The sequence below is a fragment of the Oncorhynchus nerka genome, linkage group LG4, assembly GCF_034236695.1.
Source record: "Oncorhynchus nerka isolate Pitt River linkage group LG4, Oner_Uvic_2.0, whole genome shotgun sequence".
Taxonomy (NCBI): Eukaryota; Metazoa; Chordata; class Actinopteri; order Salmoniformes; family Salmonidae; genus Oncorhynchus; species Oncorhynchus nerka.
In genome coordinates this window covers 34340898-34367925 of record NC_088399.1, presented here as the reverse complement: position 1 = coordinate 34367925, position 27028 = coordinate 34340898, and the positions used below count along the sequence as shown (strand labels likewise).

At 43.6% G+C, this 27028-nt stretch overlaps 3 protein-coding genes across 5 annotated transcripts; 2 read left to right on the top strand and 1 right to left on the bottom strand.

Annotated features, from left to right (window-relative positions):
- Positions 1 to 8617: 8617 nt before the first annotated feature.
- Positions 8618 to 12618, bottom strand: LOC115122895 (endoplasmic reticulum chaperone BiP-like). The gene is made up of 8 exons (XM_029652164.2): positions 12461 to 12618; positions 11709 to 11859; positions 11340 to 11571; positions 10946 to 11196; positions 10435 to 10825; positions 10061 to 10295; positions 9709 to 9876; positions 8618 to 9594 (listed from the first exon to the last, which is right to left on the bottom strand). Exons 2-8 carry the CDS (start codon positions 11822 to 11824, stop codon positions 9023 to 9025), a joined length of 1965 nt encoding a protein of 654 aa, XP_029508024.1. The 5' UTR covers positions 11825 to 11859; positions 12461 to 12618; the 3' UTR covers positions 8618 to 9022.
- Positions 12619 to 13587: 969 nt separating this feature from the next.
- Positions 13588 to 22148, top strand: haus4 (HAUS augmin-like complex, subunit 4). 3 transcript variants are annotated; one of them, XR_010463768.1, is made up of 10 exons: positions 13588 to 14017; positions 14274 to 14413; positions 15239 to 15370; positions 17270 to 17410; positions 17838 to 17934; positions 19721 to 19866; positions 19950 to 20080; positions 20236 to 20304; positions 20944 to 21241; positions 21621 to 21764. XR_010463768.1 is itself a non-coding variant. In XM_029652183.2 (9 exons), the coding sequence occupies exons 1-9, from the start codon at positions 13916 to 13918 to the stop codon at positions 21802 to 21804; spliced, it is 1047 nt and encodes a 348-aa protein (XP_029508043.1). In that variant the 5' UTR covers positions 13590 to 13915; the 3' UTR covers positions 21805 to 22148. The 3 variants fall into 3 exon arrangements, 2 of the variants coding, with proteins under 2 accessions (XP_029508043.1, XP_029508038.1); XM_029652183.2 differs by lacking the exon at positions 20944 to 21241 and having other exon boundaries at positions 13590 to 13922; positions 21621 to 22148; XM_029652178.2 differs by lacking the exon at positions 20944 to 21241 and having other exon boundaries at positions 13590 to 14017; positions 21621 to 22148.
- A 96-nt stretch (positions 22149 to 22244) lies between these two features.
- LOC135571394 (uncharacterized) lies at positions 22245 to 26729 on the top strand. The gene is made up of 10 exons (XM_065017482.1): positions 22245 to 23498; positions 23586 to 23762; positions 23853 to 23914; positions 23997 to 24083; positions 24170 to 24211; positions 24280 to 24451; positions 24531 to 24566; positions 24664 to 25216; positions 25497 to 25608; positions 25703 to 26729. Exons 1-7 carry the CDS (start codon positions 23396 to 23398, stop codon positions 24542 to 24544), a joined length of 657 nt encoding a protein of 218 aa, XP_064873554.1. The 5' UTR covers positions 22245 to 23395; the 3' UTR covers positions 24545 to 24566; positions 24664 to 25216; positions 25497 to 25608; positions 25703 to 26729.
- Positions 26730 to 27028: the final 299 nt, after the last annotated feature.

Genomic DNA, 27028 nt, shown 5'->3' with positions numbered 1-27028 from the left:
GGCCTTGTATTAGTTTTGGCTGGGTTTTATTTTCCCAGCTCGCCCAGTACAGCACCAGTGGTCTAATAAGTGGTCCTAGTGGTCCCTACTAATCCCGATTACCAGGCTGTTTCCTCCAGAAGGTGTCAGAATAAAGCCAGCTCTTAATTTAATGGAGAGATGAAGAGCTTTACAGGGACACAGATGACTCACAATTGCATGCAGCCTCCTTTCTCACTGGCTCACTACTGTACATAGTCTCACCCCAGTACTGACACCATAACCCGTATAGCCACCGTAACACACATACACACAAAATACTCATATGTAGGACATACTTTTCTGCAGCCTCACCTCTCCTCACTCCCCTCTCCTGACAACCTCACTGTGCTGGGGGAGGGGGAATGAGCACAGCCCAGGACAGAGTCTATCTCTGGGAATAGACTCAGACATCCCCCTGAGTCTGGCTGGGTAGACACAGGATATCCCCAGCAGCTATCTCATGTCATCTCATGTCAAGAATTAGACAGGGAAGGATAGGAAAAAGGATGTCAACAATGTCAAGATTCTCCAGAACTATAGTGAATTGAATTTAAGATAGACTTTCTGGCTGCCATATCTAGTCATTGTACATCTGAGGGTGGAAAGGAAGATGTCAGACCTGGTTCAAAACTATATCCCACTCTCTTTACTCTGTGTCTCTCTACTCTGTGTCTATCTACTCTGTGTCTCTCTACTCTGTGTCTATCTACTCTGTGTCTCTTTACTCTGTGTCTCTCTACTCTGTGTCTATCTACTCTGTGTCTCTCTACTCTGTGTCTCTCTACTCTGTGTCTATCTACTCTGTGTCTCTCTACTCTGTCAGCCCGGTTCCCTCTGTAAGACATGGCTGGGTAGTGAGTGACACTTTGGGAAACTGGGGACTTACACAGTCAAGTCTCTTACCCTAAGGAGTAGGTCAGGTGTTGTCAAGAGTCAAGACCAGAGTGCAATAGCGAGCATAGCAACGCTCTATAGATTCAAAGCCCAGCACAGGCACTTGCCCCGGGTGAGGCTGTGTGGAGATGAATAGGCATGGCTGGCTGCGGCTCCTTTCTTCCGAGTGTCTGTCTTTTCCCCCGCCCACCCAACTTCTCCAGGAGAAACAGAGAGACAGCACAACCATCCTCTGTCTCCAATAGCCTTAGTAGGTGTTAGGCTTCTAGGCTTCTAGGCTACTTCTAGGCTAGTACTGTCTCTGATCGATGATCATCTCTCTCTCTACAGTTCAACTAGCCTCTATGTTCCAAAAGTGGGAAATTGTATTACCAAATGATTCAAATCTATTAAGAGAATGCGATGAATAGTGGACGTCCATATTCCAAGTAAAAATATGCTGAATTTTGTTTGATGTATTATTAACTCACCCATGTTGCCTTTATGTTTACAGTGTACTGCAGAAGTAGGCCCAGAACACGTGCCACTGCATATACAAATAAATATATAAAAAAATATACTCTTGCAGAAATGATTAGAGACAAACACTTCTGCAATGTTACATACACACATACAAATACAGTTCACTCTCACACACAACCCACAAGAGCACATGTTACACACACACACACACACACACACACACACACACACACACACACACACACACACACACACACACACACACACACACACACAACTGGCCAGAAGGGCTCCACGTCATTCAGCCTCTCTCATCTAGGTAGAGAGCGTGGAAGATGCAAATAAATGCAGAAGCCAAAATAACCCCGCCTAAATCAAGGCAACCCCACTGAACTTAAAGTGAGGGAGGAATAAAGAATGGGTCTTGGGCGAGGTGTGCCTGATGTATATGACAGTGGCCCCTTCACGGCCGGGTCTGGCCTGGCAAATCCACACTCAATGACATGATCTAATTAAGACTCACATAGAGCAGCTGAATTGAAAGGGCATTTTGGGAGATTGACGTCACTACACTGTCAATGACACTGCGTCATTCAAATAGCATCTATGTCTGGACAGAGAGCGGAGACTGGATTTGACAGATTGGAAGAGTGATTGTGTGTGTGTGTGTGTGTGTGTGTGTGTGTGTGTGTGTGTGTGTGTGTGTGTGTGTGTGTGTGTGTGTGTGTGTGTGTGTGTGTGTGTGTGTGTGTGTGTGTGTGTGTGTGTGTGTGTGTAACTTGGATAAACAATTGCCATCCACTTCCAAAGCCATAGTCTCGCTCTCAGTCCAGTCAATGAGGATTCAGTTCTCCTCATGTGTAAGGGGGTACATTGAGGTGTTTGTATAATGCAGCAACACCGACCTCATGTGGTGATGTTGGCACAGTACACAGACTGTACACACCAGACATCCATGACAACAGCGCTGGCAAGGTAGTTTACACTGGTACACATAGTTCAGATCATAGAGAATGATAGAGGCCTCTAGTGGCTGAAAGGCCGTATTAGCATGGGCACCGCCATTGAGGGTTTCCACCACTTTAATGTAGTCAACTGGGTGGGACTTCCAACTTCATTGGCTGATCCCTCCTGGTGACCCTTTTGAAGTCATGTCCAAAAGGATCATCAGGAGGGTTCAGCCAATCATGAAGAAAAAAATGGACTACTTAGTTCAAAATGGAGAAAGCCTCAATGGCGCTGCCCATTCTGTCCCAGACAGTATATTGGCACTGATACAAAGATGAGCCCTCTTTCTATCTCTATGGGCACAGATAGAACAGTGAGCTTTGGCAATGGACTGTTTCTGTATGAGTTATCTAGGGATAGGCGCTCGAGTTTGAAGTGGATGGAGTACAGGGCTTAACTCCTTTCTGATTGATTAGAAGGGCATTCTAGAATGGACATTGAAACAAGATAACGGGACAGTTGGAAAAGAGATCCCGAACACTTTGCAATCAAGACCCAATAAGCTCCTACACATGAAGGCCGTACTTGTTACAAAGTTAGAGAAAGCTAAACCAACAACCACACATATCATCATGGATATAACCCGTTTTAACATGGACATTGCCCTTGAGGGCTTCCATCATTTTAAAGTAGTCAACTGGGCGGTATTCCTATGAGTTGGGAGCAATCAGCCAATGAAGAAGAAGAACATTGACTGCTTTAAAATGGAGATGCCCATGCTGTCAGACTCTATAATGGCACAGATACAAAGATGAGTCCTCTATCAATGAGGAGGTTTGATTAATCTCGCCCGGGCGCCTGTGTCGGAGTGTTTTGCACTGGGTAAAAGTTAATTGCATCAGTTTTGGAACCGGGCTGCCTCCCAGGCATGAGCCAGGTGCCCCGTTCAAAGCCCACTGTGAAGCCGGCTCAAAACAAAGTAACATAGAAGCACGTGGAGTAATACGAAGGATTCTGTGTTTTCAAATGCAAAAGTGATTGCTTTTGAGTTTTGTTTGCCTTCCAAATATAAACGAATGAAAAATAAAAATTATTTTATGGAAAATATGTTTTATTATGTTTGGGATGGTGTCGCGAGACTACATAGCTATATCCTTATCTCACAGCAGCACTTGCTTCCCCAAAAATGTTAGGGCACACAATGGTCTGGTTTATGCATGAACTGATCATCTGAACTGGTGCCTTCCACAGAAAAATGGAATTCCTTCCTGTGCAGGATCCAGAGCACAAAGCACAAGAAGAACTGTGGTCAATATGTATCTACTGCCAGTATAACAGACTAGGACATAAAATATATACCAAGAAAGCAAAAGTAAAACTAAATGACTATCGCCTCGTAGCACTCACTTCTGTCGTCATGAAGTGTTATGAGAGGCTAGTTAAAAGGATCATATCACCTCCACCTTACCTGACAACCTAGACCCACTTCAACTTGAATACCGCCCTAATAGATCCACAGATGATGCAATCGCCATCACACTGCCCTATCCCTTCTGGAAAATAAGAATACCTAGGGCCCTGGGGGAGTGGTGCCAGGAAAATAATCTCTCCCTCAACAAAACAAAGGAGCTGATAGTGAAGACAGCAGAGGGAACACACCCCCATACACATCGACGGGACCGCAGTGGAGAAAGTGAAAAGCTTCCAAGTTCCTCGGCATACACATCACTGACAATCTGACATGGTCCACCCACACAGACAGTGTGATGAAGAAGGTGCAACAGCGCCTCTTCGACCTCAGAAGGTTGAAGAAATTTGCCTTGGCCCCTAAGACCCTCACAAACTTGAACAGATGCACCATTGAGAGCATCCTGTTAGGCTGTATCATCACCTGGTACGGCAAGTGCACCACCCTCAGGGCTCTACAGAGATGGGTGCGGTCTGCCTAACGCATCACCGTGGGCACACTGCCTGCCCTCCAGGACACCTACAGCACCCGATGTCACAGGAAGGCCAAAAAGAACAACCACACAAGCCATGGCCTGTTCACCCCGCTATCATCGAGAAGGTGAGGTCAGTACAGATGCATCAAAGATAGGACCGACAGACTGAAAAACAGCTTCTATCTCAAGGCTATATGACTGTTAAATAGCCATTTCTAGCTGGCCTCCAATCAGTGCCCTGCCCTAAACTTACTCAACTCTGCACCTTAAAGGCTGCTGCCCTATGTACAGTTGAAGTTGGACATTTACATACACCTTAGCCAAATACATTTAACCTCAGTTTTTCACAATTCCTGACATTTAATTCTAGTAAAAATTACCTGTCTTAGGTCAGTTGGGATCACCACTTTATTTTAAGAATGTGAAATGTCAGAATAATAGTAGAGAAAATTATTTATTTCAGCTTTTATTTCATCACATCCGCAGTGGGTCAGAAGTTTACATACACTCAATTAGTACTTGGTAGCATTGCCTTTAAATTGTTTAACTTGGGTCAAACGTTTCGGGTAGCCTTCCACAAGCTTACCACAATAAGTTGGGTGAATTTTGTCCCATTCCTCCTGACAGAGCTGGTGTAACTGAGTCAGGTTTGTAGGCCTCCTTGCTCGCACACGCTTTTTCAGTTCTGCCCACAAATGTTCTATAGGATTGAGGTCAGGGCTTTGTGATGGCCACTCCAATACCTTGACTTTGTTGTTCTTAAGCCATTTTGGCAGTAAGCTTGGGGTCATTGTTGCTTCAATATATCCACATAATTTTCCTACCTCATGATGTCATCTATTTTGTGAAGTGCACCAGTCCGTCCTGCAGCAAAGCACCCCCACAACATGATGCTGCCACCCCCATGCTTCACGGTTGGGATGGTGTTCTTCGGCTTGCAAGCCTCCCCCTTCCCTCCTAACATAACAATGGTCCTTATGGCCAAACAGTTCTATTTTTGTTTCATCAGACCAGAGAGCATTTCTCCAAAAAGTACAATCTTTGTCCACATGTGCAGTTGCAAACCGTAGTCTGGCTTTTTTATGGCGGCTTTGGAGCAGTGGCTTCTTCCTTGCTGAGCAGCCTTTCAGGTTATGTTGATATAGGACTAGTTTTACTGTGGATATAAATACTTTTGTACGTGTTTCCTCCAGCATCTTCACAAGGTCCTTTGCTGTTGTTCTGGGATTGATATGCACTTTTCGCACCAAAGTACGTTCATCTCTAGGACACAGAACGCGTCTCCTTCCTGAGCGGTATGACGGCTGCGTGGTCCCATGGTGTTTATACTTGTGTACTATTGTTTGTACAGATGAACGTGGTACCTTCAGACATTTGGAAATTACTCCCAAGGATGAACCAGACTTGTGGAGGTCTACAATTAATTTCTGAGGTCTTGGCTGATTTCTTTTGATTTTCCCATGATGTCAAGCAAAGAGGCACTGAGTTTGAAGGTAGGCCTTGAAATGCATCCACATGTACACCTCCGTTTGACTGAAATTATGTCATTTAGCCTATCAGAAGCTTCCAAAGCCATGACATCATTTTCTGGAATTTTCCAAGCAAAATGGCTTAAGTACAACAAAGTCAAGGTATTGGAGTGGCCATCACAAAGCCCTGACCTCCATCATATAGAACATTTGTGGGCAGAACTGAAAAAGCGTGTGCGAGCAAGGAGGCCTACAAACCTGACTCAGTTACACCAGCTCTGTCAGGAGGAATGGGACAAAATTCACCCAACTTATTGTGGTAAACTTGTGGAAGGCTACCCGAAACGTTTGACCCAAGTTAAACAATTTAAAGGCAATGCTAGCAAATACTAATTGAGTTTATGTAAACTTCTGATCCACTGGGAATGTGATGAAATAAAAGCTGAAATAAATCACTCTATACTATTATTCTGACATTTCACATTCTTAAAATAGTGGTGACCCCAACTGACCTAAGCCAGGGAATTTTTACTATGATTAAATGTCAGGAATTTTGAAAAACTGAGGTTAAATGTATTTGGCTAAGGTGTATGTAAACTTCCGACTTCAGCTGTATCTCGGACCCCAAGCCTCACGTCTTCGACACAGGTTGGACATACATTTATAATTCTGCCAATACAACACATTCACACAGTAGTCACAGAAGAACCAGTCCAAATGTGTATCAATGGCTCAGTAGTACAGAGTCAACCAGCTGGTGGGCCTCCCATATTTTAATCTTTCAGAAAGTACCTACTGAACATGGCTGTAGGAGGAGATATGTCGTGTTTTCCTCCGTCTCTGTTTGTAGTTTCCTGCCCCTGCTCTCAGCCAGACACAGGGCTGACATGCTCCTCCTAGACATGGCCACTTGGTGGCAGCAGTGGGTTCCAAACTCTATATCCATGAAGTTATGGCAAGAGAGAAGCTCCACAGCGACATGTACTCTTTGGATACCAGAAAGTATCCAACAGTCATACATACACATGAAGAACTTAGTCCTGCTGTAGTTGTATTATATTGTGTCCTCTGTTGAAATGTATAATTCTACAGCTGGTCCTGTTAACTACTGCTTTTGGTTGCTATACTTCCTCTAGGCAGTATGATGTGGGAGAAGGTCCAAGGTAATGGAGATATCCTCCCAAGGGTGGCTGCCCACTCAGCTGTAGCCCTGCGAATAAACATCTACATCTTTGGAGAGATGACCTCAGAAGGGGACAGCAACGCAATATCCAGATTTCAGTGTGGTGAGGCTAACAATATCTACTTTAGATTGTGTAATTAATGTGGTTATACTCTGAGGTAATAATACATTGATGCATATCCTATATGGAGATAATACATTATTTAAACCTTTACTGTTTTGTAATACTGATGCACCTTGAGCACTTTGTTCAACCCTTCCCATCCTGTGCAGACAAGAGACACTGGACCCTGCTGAGGTTTGAAGGGGACCGGACACCCAACAGACTGGACCACTCCATGCGTGTACTGCCCTGGAGAGTGAGGCCTGAGGGCAGCAGTGGAGAGGGCCCAGACCTCCCCAGCATCAGGGACACTACAGCTTCCCTTTGTGTTTGGAGGGATGGACACTCAGGGGGTCATACACAGTGACTGTTGTAACTCCTAACATGACATAGATACTGCTCTAGAAAATGCTGTGTGCATGTAGAAATAGTGTAAGTATCGAATGGCCAATAATTGTGCTTAACGTAGTGCTTCTTTCAACATGGACTTTGAAAAAAAAAAAAAAAACAAACATTCCCCACATTTTTCTAGAGCCACTGAACGGCACGTGTTTTTCTGTTGCATTGGAAACGTCTGGTGTGTTTCATGGTCAATTCCGCATATGCTTAATGAGCTTTGTCGCCATGACACAAACGCTTATTTCACTTTCTGAAATCTGTAATTAATTTTTGCAGTTTGTGCAGAGGATGTTTTAGTTGCGCAGCCAAAGGGGTTTGGTGCACTATTTCTCTAATAAAATGCGTGACGTGTCTCGTGTAAACAGTCAGGCAGGTCTGTCTCCCTGCCAATTGAATAGAGCGCGTTCACCCAATGTTAGTGGGCAAATGGACAGCTTCAAATCAAAACTCAACCTCACACTTAATATCCCAAACACCATTTGACAAGCCTGACAAATTCCTATTTACACTAGTCAATTTTGACACTAGAATAACTGACTCGTGCCTTAGGCAGTTTTCATAGGGATTCAATGCTTTTCAAAGGCAGTACCTCTTTAAAACAGCCAACCCTATGCACAAGCTGCACAGCCAATGACATGTTGGTTCAACACTAGGAGTAAAGCTTAGTTTATACCCTACGTGCATAGCTGCAAGTAGCTATGCAAAATGTCCAGGCGTGTGAAGCCCCGCAACTCAAGATCGCCATGTTGCGTTGCTAAGGTAGAAGTTATAAAAAGCAAGCACCTGCCGGGTGTCCACAAGTGGCAATTCAATAATCAATCTGGAAATTAACTGATGTTCTGTGGTCAGAGGTGATGGACAGACCTGCTGCACACAGCCAATGTTACTTATGGACAGTTACAAATGTGGTGGGTGCTTATTTGTCCCATTTCACACATGTACAGGTATGTATAACCACACAAGTGCGAATTGGAAATATGTCTTTTGCATATCCCAACCCACTCACCCTCAGAAGGGTCACAGCCAGGACCTGCCATTATCATCACAACCCTGGAGCAATTAGAGGTAACTGCCTTGCGCAGGGGCTGTCTTCTCACAGGTAGTCGAACTAGCGACCTTTTGATTGCTGGCCCAATATCTAGGCTACCTTCAGGGTTACAAGTTTGTGGTCATGTGTAAATTGATGCAAAGCAAAGACATTTGTATCAAACATTTATTATTTCACTGTCTTAACAGTAGAAAGGATTTTCTACAACGACCAGATTCAATAAATAACTTGTTAACATTGCTTGGAAACATGTCAGTTACCCTGTCACCCAGAACCGCCCAACCCCTTCCCCTGGAGAACCCATTGTCAAACTGCCTGAGAACAGCAGCGAGCCTCGAATCCAGGCTGATTATACCTCCGCCACACAGCGAAGTGAACATCTCACTTCTAAACAATATTTCAGAAGTCTTTCCAGCAGATTCATCATGGTTGCATTTCCTCTCACCATTTAAGTCCAATATGTACATCTGTGCCACTACCAGAGAGGCGAGGGGCAATAGAACAGAAAGCAGAGAGTTGCTCATGTAGGCTGTGGAGACCCTCAAGACAGCCTTACAACTCGTCCTTTTGATCCTGATCTCCCTCTGCCTCTCCCTCAGTAGGGGGACCGCCTGCACTTCCGTAAAGCTTGCTGATGATGGGCTGCGCAACCTCTTCCAGCTCCTTCTTCTTGGCCTGGAAGTCCTCCAACTCAGCATCTTGGTGAGACTCCATCCACTCTATCTTCTCCTCTACTGCTTTCTCTATGGCTTCCTTGTCCTCGGGAGAGAGCTTGCCTCCCAGCTTCTCCTTGTCACCGATCTGATTCTTGAGCGAGTAGGCGTAGCTTTCAAGCTCATTGCGGGCATCAATGCGCTCCTTCAACTTCTTGTCCTCATCGGCAAAGCGCTCTGCATCGTTGACCATCCGCTCAATGTCCTCAGGCGTCAGACGATTCTGGTCGTTGGTGATGGTGATCTTGTTCTTGTTGCCCGTTCCCTTGTCCTCGGCTGTGACGCGCAAGATGCCATTGACGTCAATCTCGAAGGTGACCTCGATCTGGGGAACACCCCGGGGTGCGGGGGGGATACCAGTCAGGTCGAAGGTACCCAGCAGGTGGTTGTCTTTGGTCAGGGGACGTTCACCTGGAGGAAGAGGGAAGTAGAAAATTAGAAACCGAGCCAAAGTTGTGTAAAATTGCCACGCTCATCATTAGTGAAGGTCGCTTCAAGGGGCAGTGATGAATCAAAGGCACTTACCCTCGTAAACTTTGATTGTGACGGTGGGCTGGTTGTCAGAGGCAGTGGAGAAGATCTGGGACTTCTTGGTTGGCACCACAGTGTTTCTGGGGATCAGCTTGGTCATGACTCCTCCCACAGTCTCAATACCCAGGGTCAGGGGGCACACATCCAGAAGAACAATGTCACCTGATGGACAGCAAACCATTAGTTGTGATAGAAAATGTAGCTGCTATGATATACATAATTGGACATGAAACATCTAGCCTACATTTCCTTATGTAAAAACAAAGAATGAAATGTGAAGATACCTCTGCCTAAACTGAGCATAATGTATGAAGTGCATGGTGCAAGCACATTGACCAAGACCCACTTGTGTCCTCTCCAGACAGCACTCCAGCCTGCACGGCAGAGCCGTAGGCCACAGCCTCGTCAGGGTTGATGCCCCTGGAGGGCTCCTTGCCATTGAAAAACTCCTTCACCAGCTGCTGGACCTTGGGGATACGAGTGGAGCCGCCCACCAGGACAATCTCGTCAATGTCGGTCTTCTTCAGGTCAGAGTCCTCCATCACCTTCTGCACAGGCTTCATGGTGGAACGGAACAGGTCCTGAAAGACAAAAATGGCAAATTAATGAGGTTCAATTAAGTGGAACATGAATGTGATCATTTGAGTTAGATATTCCAATGTCAGTGGGCCAGCAGTGTCTTGACTGTTGTACGTGATGTCACTAAGAGGACCAACTCACCATGTTGAGCTCCTCAAACTTAGCACGGGTCAGGATCTCTGAGAAGTCCTCTCCATCGAAGAAGGACTCGATCTCAATGCGGGCCTGGTGCTGGGCAGACAGGCCTCTCTTGGCCTTCTCCACCTCACGACGCAGCTTCTGCACAGCACGGTTATCCTTGCGCACATCCTTGCCGGTCTTCTTCTTGTACAGCTTGATGAAGTGCTCCATGACACGCTGGTCAAAGTCCTCTCCTCCCAGGTGGGTGTCGCCATTGGTGGCCACCACCTCAAACACACCGTTGTCGATGGTCAGGAGAGACACGTCAAAGGTACCACCGCCCAAGTCGAACACCAGGATGTTCTTCTCACCGTCCTTCTTGTCCAGGCCATAGGCAATAGCTGCTGCGGTTCTGGAATAGAGAGGAGAACAGATGTTAGCATGGTCTTGGCAAATATTGAGTAATTTAAAGAAATATTGGACTAGTCCGTGTAATGTTATTTCAGTTCCGGCATTGTGAAGACACACTTACGGCTCGTTGATGATCCTCATGACTTTTAGGCCAGCGATGAGTCCAGCATCCTTTGTGGCCTGACGCTGGGCATCATTGAAGTAGGCGGGTACAGTGACCACAGCATGTGTGACCTTCTTTCCCAGGTAAGCCTCAGCAGTTTCCTTCATCTTGGTGAGAACCATGGCAGAGATCTCCTCTGGAGCAAAGGTCTTCAGCTGACCACCACCAATGTCCACCTGAATATGGGGCTTGCTCTTCTTCTCGATAACCTATTGGATTAAAGTAGCTACAGTTAAGCATCTACTCTAAAATCAATCTGCACTACTTCAGCATAGTTATACGCTGAATAAGTAGTAATTTGCATAGTTACAGTGTTCAGGCTATTGGGCAGGAGTGTGTTTGTTACGCTCACCTTGAAGGGGAAGTACTTGATGTCATGCTGCACAGCGGAATCGGTCCAGGCGCGGCCAATCAGTCTCTTTGCGTCAAAGACTGTGTTCTCGGGGTTGGAGGTGAGCTGGTTCTTGGCTGCGTCACCGATCAGACGCTCCCCCTCAGCGGTGAAGGCCACATACGATGGGGTGATGCGGTTTCCCTGGTCGTTTGCAATGATCTCAACACGGCCATTCTTGAACACACCAACACTGGAAAAGGAGAAGTATGGATGAGAAATAAGCATGGATCAACCACCTCACTTCAAGAAATGATAGTCATTTAACCAAATGATTGAGCATATGAGAGTAAAGATTAATTTGCCCTTCATTACTAAATTAATTCTTACCAGGAATAGGTGGTCCCCAAGTCGATTCCAATCACGGTCCCAACGCTTTCCCTCTTTTCGTCATCATCGGCAAACACGCTGCCGGTGACCAGCAGAAATACACACAGAAGCCTCATCTCTATTCTGCTTGTTCACGCAACTCTTTGAAGTTCTGGGAATTAAAATAGTCAAGACAATTAGTATTACTCAGTACACGGTGTAGGCCTGTCAGTCTTATACAGCTAACGGAATGAGGCCATTTGGCACTCTAGTGTAGTCACGACCGTGCATGCTGAAGTGTGTCAAATGAGCCACGAAGACTCACAGGGCAGCACATATATGCGTGGAGCCCAAGAATGCCGGTAATTTCTTATTTTACCAGGTAAATTGACTGAACACATTCTCACTTACAGCAACGACGTGGGGAATAGTTACAGGGGAGAGGAGCCCAAATGAATGAGAACGCAAAAAAAAAGCTCAAATACAAACTCGATTTACCAAAAAGGTCAAGTTAGGTCAAGCTAACTAGTGGTTAACGTTAGACAGCTGCATGATCAATTTGAGACACGGCGTGCACAACTAACGTTAGATGGTTAACCATTTTCAAACACACTAGTTGACAGCAGACAAAAGCATATTGAACAGGTGAAGTACTTTTAAAACATTTTTTTAAAATAACACTCCATGTTTAGCTGTACGGTCAAGTGAAATACCCCCCCGGACATGTCATTTTTAAGTCTTCATTCTTAGCGAAAAAGTTTAATTTTACATACCTTTACAAAGAAACTCGATGGCGTCTTATTTTGGGGATTATCTCAATTGAAAGTATTTGCTTTACAGATTACGTTCTTTAAATATGTCTAGTTTAACATTGTGTTTAAATGAAAGGTGCTCTCTGTTTATAAACTGTCACTTCTTACCCATCGTGGAGGCTTCCCATTGGTCAGACAGCAGTTCGTTGGAAGGCGTTCATTGGCAGCACCAGGCATGCTGGCCTCTGCTGATTTGCACACGTTTGGTCAAGTAAACGTAATGATTCTTGCTCTACTGTACGATGCTGATAGGCTACCTGTCAATGTGTCTAACCCCAATTATGTGAATGCCGGTGTCGTACATTGAAATGTAGTTGGTGCATTGAAATGTCTTTTTTGGGGGGCATTTTCCAATTTCAGGACCACTATAATCTAGTGTCTACTACAATACAGTAGGCCCAAGCCTAATAGTATATATGTAGGGGAAGTAGTGAACTGAAACTAGTTCCACGCTGTGAATTGTAAAACATGATGGTAAAGCAGTGGTAATACATGATAATTACCATGTTATTACAATAGAAGTGGTGACTAACCATTCTGAACAAAAGCTACATGATCTTACTGTAGCTGTGTAAAAAAAAGTCAGTAAGCCATAGAAGGTATAAAGGAGTAAACCTAAGGTAATCAAAGTTAGTTGTTACATCAGGTAAATTGTACATTAGTTACATCAGCTTAATTGCAAGTGTGTGGAAAGGAATTGCCACAATAGCAAGGCTTTACTCATAGCCCCTAACCCCTAATATGTTGCAATGGTTTATGCATAACATGAGACATACTCTGAAGTAGATGTAGATGTATGTTCTTGTGAGAATGGTTATATAATTCCTGGAAAGTTATTGTTACATCAGGTGTGAGATCATTGTACACCGTGGGGATATTAATGTAGAACCTTTATTTAACTAGGCCATGTTTCTGTATCTGTTCACAAAAAAAAAGATAATATCTGATAAAAATGTAACCCCTGAGGTGTATATGAACGTAACCAGAGGTGGGTCGGCTGCACTGAAGTATTATCAGAACTGTGGGCTGCTGTTATGATTTGCCTTCCTGTTTTACCCTGAATGCCTTGTGGCATTAACCAATCAGATTACTCTTTGGACAGAAGCGCGGGAGCTGGAGAAGGAAGTTGCTAGCTCAGCTCAGTCAATTGTTATTTGCATCCAAGTTTGGTCGCAAACGATTTTATTTTGTTTTGTCAATATGTTCTGCTACACCCTGTGTAAACAACCGTTACAATCTGATTAACATTAGCTATCTTCTGCTTTATTGCAACGAACCAGATGACGTCTAGCTAACGTTGTCAACAAAAGACTGCTAGCTAGCTTGCTAGGCTAGTTTGTGTGCTTTTGATAACGGTAGACCGGTATCATATAGTCTTTTTATTAGCGTCTTACGTTTATCCAGGAGCGTCTTTGTATGTCAGGTGAGGAGGGGTCTTTGGTCAAATGATGATGTCCACGTATGATGATTCTGCGAGTGTTCCATCACTGGGAAAAGCAGACGACTTGCATCAACAAGGTTTTCCATCTTGCAATCAGCCTGCAATAAAGACAAGTGAAAGTGTCATAGCTATGTTTTAGCTTATTTCTGATGTTCTCGTCATTGTTAGTAACTGGATTAACACACAATAGTGTATATCGCCTACTTTTTAGCTGTCGAGTCTATACTTTTTGTTTTGGTAATTTGAGAAGTATGGTAGTGTCATCCTGGAGGTAGCATACATCAAACCATAATCATTATGCATGTTTTCTCCTGTAACAACTTTGTATTTCAGTCCTTGCCTCATTTCCACTGTGTCAGCTGACAGAAGAAGACCTGACCCAGCATCCTCTATTCTGCAAGCTCCTGGCAACGCTGTCACAGCATGTGGACCGCACTGGCCTTACTGTCACACTGAAGAGAGAGCTGGAGAAGGTACTACACAGACACACACACGACTTATCATCAACAAATGATCCAAACCTTAGTATATCAAGACATATTGTAAGAATTAAACAAGTGGCCTCCCGAGTGGTGCAGTGGTCTAAGACACTGTCGTAGTGCTACCTGTGCCACTAGAGATTCTGGGTTTGAATCCTGGCTCTGTCGCAGCCGGCCGTGCCTGGGAGACTCATGGGGTGGGGCACAATTGACCCAGCGCCGTCCGGGTTAGGGGAGGGTTTGGCCGGCGGGGATGTCCTTGTCCCATCGCGCACTAGCGAGTCCTGTGGCGGGCCGGGCGCAGTGCACACGGACACGGTCGCCAGGTCCACAGTGTTTCCTCCGACCCATTGGTGCGGCTGGCTTCTGGGTTAGGTGGGCATTGTGTCAAGAAGCAGTGTGGCTTGGTTGGGTTGTGTTTCGGAGGACGCACGGCTCTCGACCTTCGCCTCTCCCGATTCCATACGGGAGTTGCAGCGATGAGACAAGACTAACTACCTACTAATTGAATACTGAGAAAAAGGGGTAAAAGTAATGAAGAAATAATAATAATAATATTTAAACAAATGCTTGGCTCAGGCTCACATTTAAACATGCTGGTACATCCAGGAGCATTACATTCTCCCATCTCATAATAATACAATTTTATTTCTATTACTGTGAGAAATTAGACTTGTGTTATTACACTGTACTGTTATTACACTGTGTTGTCATTTGAGCTGCCATATTAAGACAATGTCTTGGACTTGGGACGACTCTGTGTGAGGGTGTGTGTTGTGGGAATGGCTTTAAATGGCTGAGATTGTTGTTTAAATCCAGGCTGAGAGGGACCTGCAGACACAGAGGCTTAGCTGGCTGTGCTCAGAGAGCATGTACAGGCTACTGCAGGAGATGATCCAGGAGCACTGTGTCCGAAAGCATCACTCCACTGTGGCCCCAGAGGACGACACGGTACAATACAGAACAATACTCTTTGCCCATTTGACTCAGCTATACAGAACTCTAGTCTGCTCTATTCTTGTTGCATGTCTAGCAGAGCAGCACACAGTACACTTACTGTAGCAGTAGCAGTATGATCCTTTTAGCTTACACCCATTAATGCAAAATTATATACAGTGCATCTGGAAAGTATTCAGACCCCTTGGCTTTTTCCACATTTTGTTGTGTTACAACCTTATTTTAAAATTGATTTAAATTGTTGTTGTTTTCATCAATCTACACACAATACCCCATAATATCAAAGCAAAAACAGGTTTAGGGGAGAGAGAAAAAACTGAAATATCACATTTACATAAGTATTCAGACCCTTGACTCAAGTCTTCTTGGGTATGATGCAACAAGTTTGGCCCAACTGTATTTGGGGAGTTTCTCTGCAGATCCTCTTAAGCTCTGTCAGGTTGGATGTGGAGCTTTGCAGGTTTCTCCAGAGATGTTCAATTGGGTTCAAGTCCGGGCTCTGGCTGGGCCACTCAATGACATTGAGACTTGTCCCAAAACCACTCCTGCGTTGTCTTGGCTGTGTGCTTAGGGTCGTCCTGTTGGAATGGTTATCTTCGCCACAGTCTCAGAAATACCTTTAGAATAGACTCGAAATTGAGCTCAGGTCATCATGTGTCCATTGATCATCCTTGAGATGTTTCTACAACTTTCATTCTTAAATGGAAGAAGTTTGGAACCACCAAGACTCTTCCTAGAGCTGGCCGCTTGGCCAAACTGAGCAATCGGGGCAAAGGGCCTTGGTCAGGGAGGTGATCAAGAACCTGATGGTCACTCTGACAGAGTTGTAGAGCTCCTCTGTGGAGATGGGAGAATCTTCCAGAAGGAAGACCATCTATGCAGCACTCCGCCAATCAGGCATTTACGGTAGAATGGCCAGATCAAAACCACTCCTCGGTAAAAGGCACAGCCAACTTGGAGTTTCCTTAAAGGCACCTGAAGGATTCTCAGACCATGAGAAACAAGATTCTCTGGTCTGATGAAACCAAGATTGAATTCTTTGGCCTGAATGCCAAGCGTCACATCTGGAGGAAACCTGGCACCATCCCTATGGAGGTGCTAGCATCATGCTGTGGGGATGTTTTTCAGCGGCAGGGACTGGGAAATGAGTCAGGATCGAAGGAAATATGTACTGAGCAAAGTACAGAGAGGTCATTGATGAAAACCTGCTTCAGAGCACTCAGAACCTCAGACTGGGGCGAAAGTTCACCTTCCAACAGGACAACGACTCTAAGCACACAGCCAAGACAACGCAGAAGTGTCTTCGGGACAAGTCTCAATGTCCGTGACTGTCCCAGCCAGAGCCCAGATTTGAACCCGATCGAACATCTCTTGAGAAACCTGAAAATAGCTATGCAGCGCTACTCCCCATCCAACCTGACCGAACTTGAGAGGATCTGCAGAGAGGAATGGAAGAAACTCCCCAAATACAGGTGTGCTAAGCTTGTAGCGTCATACCCAATAAGACTTAAAGCTGTTATCGCCGCTCAAGGTTCTTCAACAAAGCGCTGAGTAAAGGGCCTGAATACTTATGTAAATGTGATATATCAGTTTATTGTAAATACATTTGCAAACATGCCTAAACCTGTTTTTGCTGTGTCAATATGGGGTATTGTGTGTAGATTGAGGGGGCAAAACAATTTAATCCATTTTAGAATAAGGCTGTAATGTAACAATGTGGAAAACTCAAGGGGTTTGAATACTTTCCGAATGCACTGTAACTAAGATGTTCATTATTGAAGTTTAACCACCCAGTGTGACTTTGATTTCCCGAAATGTTACTTTAGTTGAAATTGATCATTCAAAGTACTGTATAATCTTAGAATACACTTAATTCTGGTTTTCCCCTGGTAGTTCTATGAAACTGTGGAGCAGTGTCTGGTGGTGGCCCAGTGTGTCAGGCAGCTGAACCCGAGTGCCACCGCCAGCCAGGACCAGCCCCCCGTTCTAGGACTGAGTGCCCAACAGGTGCTCGAGCTGATGCCACAAGAGCAGGTAGGTACTCTTTGTCCGTGAGCCTGATACTTCAACTCTGTTAATAATAATTGATTACATTTCTGTAGCGCTTTCATAGAATCTAAAAGCGGTTCAAGAGAAGAAAAAAAACAGCAATATATCATGAAAGGTCAACCAACAGAGGCCAAGTCAGAGGGACAGTTAATGGCTCGAGCCGAGACAGCTAGTCAGAGGATGTTAGATGCACTAGCAAGCGCATTGGTTTTTTTATTTTCTTTCAAGGTGTTATTTAATAATTCCCATCCACCTGCAACAAGTAATCTCAGATGTGTGAGTGCTTTTCATATTTAGGTACACTATCACACACACTGCTTCTCTACAGCTCTGGTAACTGCTCTCATTCCCACACAAACTAAACATGTTTTATGAACTATTTTCTTAGAACGATTCATGTTTCTCTAAACAGGATGTATGGAAAATGAAACAGCGACTGCCTAGAGAACTAGAAAAGCATCTGAAGAAGAAATGTTTCAGCGTCCTCTCCTACTATCAGCCTGAATGGGGTAAAGAGACATCAGATTTTTACCAAAACGGAGACATGTAGCCTATATATACAGTGGGCTCCAAAATTACTGGCACCCCTGACTGGCAATGCACAAACAATACTTAAAAAAATAGAAACAATATAATTATATAGAGAGACTCAAATGACCAATGTGAGAAATACTGTACTTGATTGATGTGTCAATGGAACCAACCCAAATTATTTAATACAAAATACATTTCACCAAAATCAAGGTTTCATAATTATTGCACACCTCATTTAGTACTTAGTGCCACCACTTCTGACAAGGACAACAAGATGAGGTCTTTTCCTGTAAGGTTAAGGAACATATTTGGAGGGATTTTTGACCATTCCTCTATGCAGATCCTTTCAAGATCCTTCACATTCTTGGGTTTGCACTTATCAACTGCCCTCTTCAACTCAGCCCACAGGTTTTTGATTGGATTGAGGTCCGGTGACTGAGATGGCCATGGCAGAACATTGATTTTGTCACAGAACTTGAGGTATGTTTTGGGTCATTGTCTTGACCCAAAACGGCCAAGTCCCAGCCTTCTGGCAGAGGCAACCAGATTGTCAGCCAAAATTGCATGATACTTGGTGGAATTCATTATGCCATCAATCTTAACCACTGCCCCTGGACATCTGGAATTAAAACAGCCCCAAAACATCACTGACCAACCACCATATTTCACTGTGGGTATGTGGTGCCTCCTTGTAAGCATCTCTGTTTCGACCCCAAACATTCCGATAATGTATCTGACCAAAACATTCAATTTTGGTCTCATCTGACCAGAGCACCTTCTCCCAGTCATAATTTAAATGATGCAAACTCCAAGTGCTTGCGTCTGTGTCTTGGGGTCAGAAATGGTTTTCTTCTGGCAACCCTTCCAACAAGCCTGTGGTTGTGAAGGTGGCGTCTGATGGTGCTTTTTGAAACCTGGTGAACCCAAGACGCCACCAAGGCCTGCAATTCTTTCACAGTGATTCTTGTGGATTTTGTTGCTTTTCTCAGCATCCTCCCTATCCTTGGGGGCAAAATGCATTTGCGTCCTCTACCCGCGAGGTTTAACTGTTCCATATCTTTAGAATTTTTAAATGATTGCCCTGACAATGCTCAGTGGTATATTCCATGGTTTGTGGATCTTGTTGCCATTACCAGATTTATGAAGGTCTACGACCATCATTCTCTTTTAAACTGCCAGTTCTTTTGTTTTCTTCGTGGTGTTGGATGACAAAAGGATATTGCATGTGTGTTACCTCATTTTTTATACCCTAGTGAAACGGGAAGTAATGTAAGGCCTCAATATAGTTCCTTAAGACTTAGATGAACATAAATAAGTGGAATTTAATTCCTGGTTTAATTTTGGTAGATGTTATTTACAATCATCTTTAAGGGTGCCATTAATTGTGAAACCATAATTTTGAAGACGTTGATTTTTAATGAAATCAATCAATTATTTTGGTGGGTTCCATTGAAACATTAATAAAGTATTTCTCACATGTTGGTATTTTGAGTTTCTCTATAATTATATTGTTTATTTTTTAAATATTGTTTGTGCATTGCCAGTCAAGGGTGACAGTAATTTTGAAGCCCACTGTATATATAGGATCTTACTTCTGACTGTGTGTGAGTGTCTTATTATGTAATGGACATTGACAGGCATTAGCAAATGTGGCAGTATTTATTTAGCTTTATGGCACAATGTGGCAGTTTTTGGCTTTATGGCATAGTAGCTCACCTGTGTGAATTGTGAAACATAACACTCCTCTTCTTTCTTGGACAGAGGATGAGAGTGAAGGGCTGAAGAACATGAAGCTGTCTCGCTTGTCTGGTCTCCTGGAGAGAGAAAGGAAAAGAGCAGAGAGTCTGAAGGAGAAGAGCCGTGAGAGTGCCTCCCTGCTGCAAAGGCAGACTCACTGCTACCTCTCTGTAAGAGAAGCTCACCACACGGTTAGATGTATTAGTCTCACATGTTATGACCTTCACTCACAATCGACGTGTTCTCTCTCCAGGAGCTGTTAGGGTGCATCCAGATTCTCCAGTCTCTGATCCTGGACCACAGGCTGAAAGCCCAGAAAGAGCTGGACAGGAAAAAGATTGATTACTTTGAGGCCAAATGTGAGATCATCATGCAAAAGATCAGGTGCGATAGTCTCCCCTGTGTACACGCCTACTGTACACTGGGATCCTTCAAATGCAATTCACCGTGTTAGGAATTCGTTTTTCATACATGTCGATCAGTAATGTTCAGTTTCCATATATATTTTACATTTCCTTAACTATCTGTCTTCACAACAGAGCTGAGATGTTGGAAATTCAGCTAGATACCTACACAGCAGACACAATATCTGCCCATAAAAAAATAAGGTAAGTCAAATGCTTCCACTGCCCAGCAACTCAATACGTCATTATCATATCAACCACTCTTGGGGATCTCAACACCAGAGGGGTATACTACAAAGCAGGATCAAGGAGTTAGCTTCTGTCTTTTCTAGCAAAACATTTAACGCAACATGTAAAGTGCTGGTCCCATGTTTAATGAGTTGAAATAAAAGATCCCAGAAATGTTCCATACTCACAAAAAGCTTGTTAGCCTGTTAGTGAGCATTCCTCCTTTGCCAAGATAGTCCATCCACCTAACAAGTGTGGCATAGCAAGAAGCTTATTAAACAGCATGATCATTACACAGGTGCACCTTGTGCTGGAGATAATGAAAGCCCACTCTAAAATGTGCAGTTGTGTCACACAACACAATGCCACAGATCAAATCAAATGTATTGGTCACATACACGTGTTCAGCAGATGTTATTGCAGGTGTAGCGAAATGTTTGTGTCACAAGTTGACAGAGCGTGCAGTTGGCATACTGAATGCAGGAATGTCCACCAAAGCTGTTGCCAGAGAATGTAATGTTCATTTCTCTACCATAAGCTGCCTCCAACATAGTTTTAGATAATTTGGCAGTATGTCCAACTAGCTTAACACCTGCAGACATGTAACCACGCCAGCCCAGGACCTCCACATCCGGCTTCTTCACCTGTGGGATCGTCTGAGACCATCCACCTGGACAGCTGATGAAACTGTGGGTTTGCATAACCAGGAATTTCTGCGCAAACTGTCAGAACCGTCTCGGGGAATCTCATCTGCATGCTCGTCGTCCTCACCAGGCTCTTGACCTGACTTCAGTTCGGCGTCATAACCGATGCTTACCTTTGATGGCCACTGGCATGCAAGTGTGCTCTTCACGGATGAATCCTGGTTTCAACTACTGGGCAGATGGCAGCCAGCGTGTATGGCGTTGTGTGGGTGAGCGGTTTGTTAATGTCAGTGTTGTGAACAGAGTGCCCCATGGTGGCATGTTATGGGCATGCATTAGCTACGGACAATGAACGCAATTGCATTTGATCTACGGCAATTTGAATGCACAGAGATACCGTGATGAGATCCTGACTGATTTTCTGATCCACGCCCACACTTTTTAAAAAGCTATCTATGACCATATCTGTATTCTCAGCCATGTGAAATCCATAGATTGGAGCCTAATGAATTTATTTCAATTGACTGATTTCCTTGTATGAACTGTAACTCAGTAAAATCTTGAAATTGTTGCATTTTATATTTTTGTTCATTGTAGTTACACCTGCCTCTCTCATTCAGTCCTTGTTCTTGTGTGTCTTCATTGCAGGGAGAAGCTGGAAACGGAGCTGAATGCCTCCCAGTTAGAGAAGCAGTCTGTGGAGTGCAAACTGTCGTCCTTTGAGATATTTGGCAAGGAATTTGAGGCTCTAGCTGAGGAATATTCCAGACTGCGTCAGGAGATTGACACCAAGAGTTGGGCTCTGAAGGAATTCTCTCAGCACACGGACTAACTCGAAATTGACATCAGACAGTTCTGTTTCAGAAAAACACAGTTAAGAGTCTTGTCCGGATGTTTTCAAGAGAATTCTCTTCACACTTTTGTGAAGTAGTGTAAAATTATGGTTTTGATTGTTTTTTGTTATAAAATGTATGATTACCTGGTGTTGTCTTGATTGTTGTTCAGTTTAATAATCCCACTCTGATATAGCATAACAGTACATTCAAAATCCTACATTTTCATGTAATTGTTGGCATTTCCTGCCAAAGTTTGCCCACTTTGCTAATGAAGTAATCATTAAAATAATTGGCAACATCAAATGGTTTTGTGATGAATAAACCATTTAATTTGATGAAATATGGAGTTGAATTTTTCTTTCTGCCCATAATTTAATTTAAAGTACTCAAATGTTGATCTTGGCTTCATGATACAGTTTCTTCTACTTTTTGTTGAGTTCGGTCACATAATTTCTCAATTTGCAGTAAATCAGCCAATCAGATGTGCAGACAGACTTATTAGCCACTCCTTTTTCCCCATCTTTCAACCATACAATTTTTCAATTGCTCATCAATCCATGGAACCTTAATAGTTCTTACAGGTGCATGTTTATCTATAATTGGAAGAAACAATTTAATAAATTAATCAAGTGCAGCATCTGGATGTTTGTTATTAATCACATCAGACCAGCAAATATTTTTAACATAATCCACGAGTCACAGCAAAAATATTTTGTATGATCTCTTATACAATATTTTAGGCCCAGCTTTTCGAGCTTTGGCTATCCTAGATTTAGCCACTATTTTGTGTTCACTGCATCCAATGCTTACGGATACAGCTTTAGAACAACGTTCTACAGTATTAGCAAAAATGTGATCAATACATGTGGATGATCTTGTTCCTGTAGTGTTTGTAAACACCCTGGTAGATTGTTTTATAACCTGAACCAGATTACAGGTACTGGGGCCTGTTGCACAAAAGTAGAATTAAGACACCCGGGATAAATGACTCAGCTGAGCTCAATGAAGCCAAAACATGTGCGTCCAGGCTTAATTGGTTGCACAAAGACCAAGCCAGGATGAGCAGACACGGATTCATTAAACCAGGTGAAACCAATCCTGGATAGGTGCGCGCTCACGGCTCACTCAAATAGACCCCGCCACAGATCACAGATTAACTGATTTACCATGGCAACTAGAGCCGCGTACTTTTCCCCGTCGGAAGCACAAATCCTCATGGAGGCATACGAGGAGGTAAAAGATATAATTAAGAAGAAAGGCAACACCGCCACAGTGATAAAGCAAAGAGAAAAAGCGTGGCAAAGTATTGCAGACCGCCTGAATGCGTAAATAGTGCACAATTACACACTCACCGCTCCGCTGAAACATCACAATTACAATTCAAATATTTAATTCACATCTCCAAAAATGCAGTTGTACTGTAATTATGAAACGGTTAAATTTTTAATTGAAATGCACTGCAGATATGAGTGAAATTGTGTAAAGTAACTCCATCACACTGTATAAAGCTATGATAAATTTTTTGATATTTTTACTGAAAACAAGACAAAAATACCAAGTAATTTTTTTGCAGTGTGACTCCATTAAATGTGTGTGTGTGTGTGTGTGTGTGTGTGTAGATTAAACATGAACGGGTCAAAACGGACATGGCAGCAGGTCAAAATCAAATACAAGAACATTCTGCAGAATGGTATGGTCCCTGACTAATATTTAACAAAGCACAAGCATATATTGTACCCAGAAGGTGCCTGCTCACACATTGTCTGTACTGTTTTAGCAGTGAAAAAGAATACCCACAGACAAGGCACGGGTGGTGGGTCACCAAAGGCTGACCTTACCCCAGCAGAGGACATGGCCTTGGAGCTAAATAAAGGCAGGCCCGTCTTAGAGGGGATCCCTGGGGGGAAAGAGACGAGCATAGGTTCCTCCCAAGATGCCACCCGCTTCATTCAAGGTATGTCCTTCCATCTCTACATGGGCTACAACCACATTCATATTGAATCAATTTGGACTGTCTGACTTTGGTTTACCTATTGCCTTGCAGTGCCTGGCAGCACTGTGTTCCTGTTAGAGCCACCAGCACAAGCACCAGACGATGCTGATCCAGTGAGTACTCCATCAAAGGCATACTGTAGGCCTGGCATGTCTTGTCTACTAGCTTCAATATGAATCCGATTAAATGTGATAGGGTGAAGGCCCCAGTGCAGCAGCAACAGCACATGATGGAGACGATGATGAGGAGGAGACCATCTCTCTGGATTCCAGAAGGCATGAGGTATCATGTTAAGACTGTGAAAGTACTATTTACTCTACAATGGTGAGGAGTCCTCATCAAAATCAAAAATCTAATTTCTTTTACAGGACCCAGATGCTATACAGTGGGAAAACCAGCCTGGCAACATAGTGCGTATTAATAAAAGGACACCACATCCTGCCAAATTCCAGCTGCGCTAATTGTATTGTGTTCACAGAGCTCACAAGCTATCAGAAAGTTGTATGGCAACCACCTCCGGCGCCAAATAGAACTGGCAGACATAGACATTCAGTACAAGAAGAAAAAGATGGAAAATCTTGCACTGGAGTCCGAAATAAAAAAGAGGACAATTAGGAAACTGGACCTTGAAATAAAAAAACTTGAGGGAGGTGAGATATGCCTTCAATGTACACTGTATGCTAACTGTAACACAAATGTATTAATCATTATTTTTCTTTCCTCCCCCAGCTCCAAGAAGATGACACAGCTCAAAATAAAAATTAGGTATATTCTCGTAAAGTCAAGTGAGCCATGACATATGAGCTCTTATTGTGAGCACACAGGATGGTGGCATCTTTCTAAGGTTTTTTTATTTTCCCAGCAATCAGTACAACCAAGTCATCGTTATAAGGCATCGCCCTCTTTTGCCCACCCCCCAGCACCAGGTGTGGCCACTAGCCTATATGAAGGCCCAAAATTGTGTGTTCCTTTCTGCTCTGACAATGGCATGCCCATTCGTGCGAGATGTGGTGGATGAAGAAGCACTTGTGCTGAGGAGAGCCTTCAGGCGAGAAAGGGTCTTCAGGGACCGGTTGGACCCACTGGCCTTCCCTGATGACCATCTATATGAAAGATACAGGTTTTCTGCAGATGGCATCAGGTATCTATGCAGACTACTGGGTCCCAGGATTAAGCACCGCACTGCACGGAGCCATGCACTGAGTGTGGAGCAAATGGTTTGTGTGGCCTTGCGCTTTTTTGCTAGTGGAGCCTTCCTGTACTCAGTGGGGATGCAGAACAGCTGAACAAGGCCACAATTTGCCGCACAATAAGGAGTGTGTGTCTGGCTATCAAAGCATTAGCAGATGTCTTCATCTCCTTCCCTGGCCACAGAAGACTCTGTGACATCAAAGAGGAGTTCTATAGGATTGCAGGTAAGAGGATCTACAAATTACAGGACAACTGTTAACACATAGTAGGATACTCATTACTTTGTGTGACAGGTTTCCCCAATGTCATTGGTGCAGTGGACTGCACACACATAAGGATAAAAGCCCCTCAGGTGCCCATGAGGCCGATTTTGTGAATAGGAAATCCTTTCACAGCATTAATGTTCAGGTGAACATAACTTTTTGATATTGTCCATTGACGAACACACTGCATTGCCAGTGATGTGCATTGATTGGTGTAATATTCCTCATCTTATGATTTCAGATGGTCTGCAATGCTGACTGTGTGATCAGCAATGTTGTGGCAAAATGGCCTGGCTCAGTCCATGACTCCAGAATCTTTCGGGCCTCTGAAATCTATCAGTGCCTATCACAAGGTAAGCCACACAACCCCTATTTATAACCATCATGGCTGTGTCAAGAATATCACTGTGTTTATGAGGTAGTAATGATGAGATTTTGTGTTGACAGGTGAATTCTCTGGTGTGTTGCTGGGAGACAGGGGTATGGCTGCCAGCCTTTTCTCCTGACACCTTTCACAGACCCCCAGGAAGCACAGCAGGCCTACAACCATGCCCATGCCAGGACCAGGGCCAGAGTTGAAATGACCTTTGGCCTCCTGAAGGCACGCTTTCACTGCCTTCACAAATTAAGGGTCAGCCCTGTTAGGGCATGTGATATTACTGTGGCTTGTGCTGTCCTCTACAATGTGGCCTGCCTGAGGAAGGAGAGGGCCCCCAGAGTGCCACCAGCCATGGACTGGGACAATCCGGCAATCTTCCCTGATGACGACAGTGGTCGGCTGCTGAGGGACCAATATGTGTTGAATTATTTTAGTTAGTATGTGTGCTTTCAATTTTGGTTAAATATGTCCTGCGGTGGCAGAGGAATTTGGTTTTTTTGGGTTCGTTTTTGACGAATTTGGCCTCTTATGATGTTTGTGCGGTATACTGTGTGTAATACAAGGCTGCAGGGAGGCTACTGCATCCATTCATTTGTCTGTTCAGTTGATGTGTATGGATTTGTCCTGCATTTATTTTAGTGTGCAGACATGCAGGGTGTGTTATATACAGACCTTTGAATGTGTATGTATCATTTTGTATAATATGCTTGGATTCTGTGCTTTCCATCTTGTAGAGTCACTGTGACTTCAGTTTCGAAAGGAGCTGATGGTTTACCTGCTTTGTTTTGTCCTTATTCAATAAAGGAACATAATGTTACACATTGTGTTTTTATATTCATATGGAATGTGTATTTGTTTATATGACAGCGTACTAGGGCCACACTGAAGAAAAAGGATAAAGTCATAAATTTATGAGGCTGGTTCTTTCTGCAGAAAAGCTACATATTGTTTTGATACTTATGACAATGTGATACTTAATATTCTGGCACATCAGCATGTCTTTGTTTATGAAACCATACTGAAGTACAATTTCACGAAATGCCCAACATCTGTCATTTTAACAACTGTCCTCCTTTAAAACAACTGGTTACAATATTATGACTTGTGTTTTTTTCCCCTCTGTGGCCCTAATATTCTATCATTTTATATATAGCCTTATAGTCTATGGGAAACTGTAAATTATCTAATGATAGCAACATCATCTAAAAATCCTTTTTTATCCAAAATCATTGAAATTAATGATCACAAACGTTTAAATAATAACAGTGGGTCTAGTTATATATGATAACAATGTATAGTGAGCAGTGAAATAACTATTGGTTTCCATTTGTGGTGACTGCTGACTGACATTAGGGATGAGATTAAATAGATCCTGGAATTTAGCCTGGTCTGGA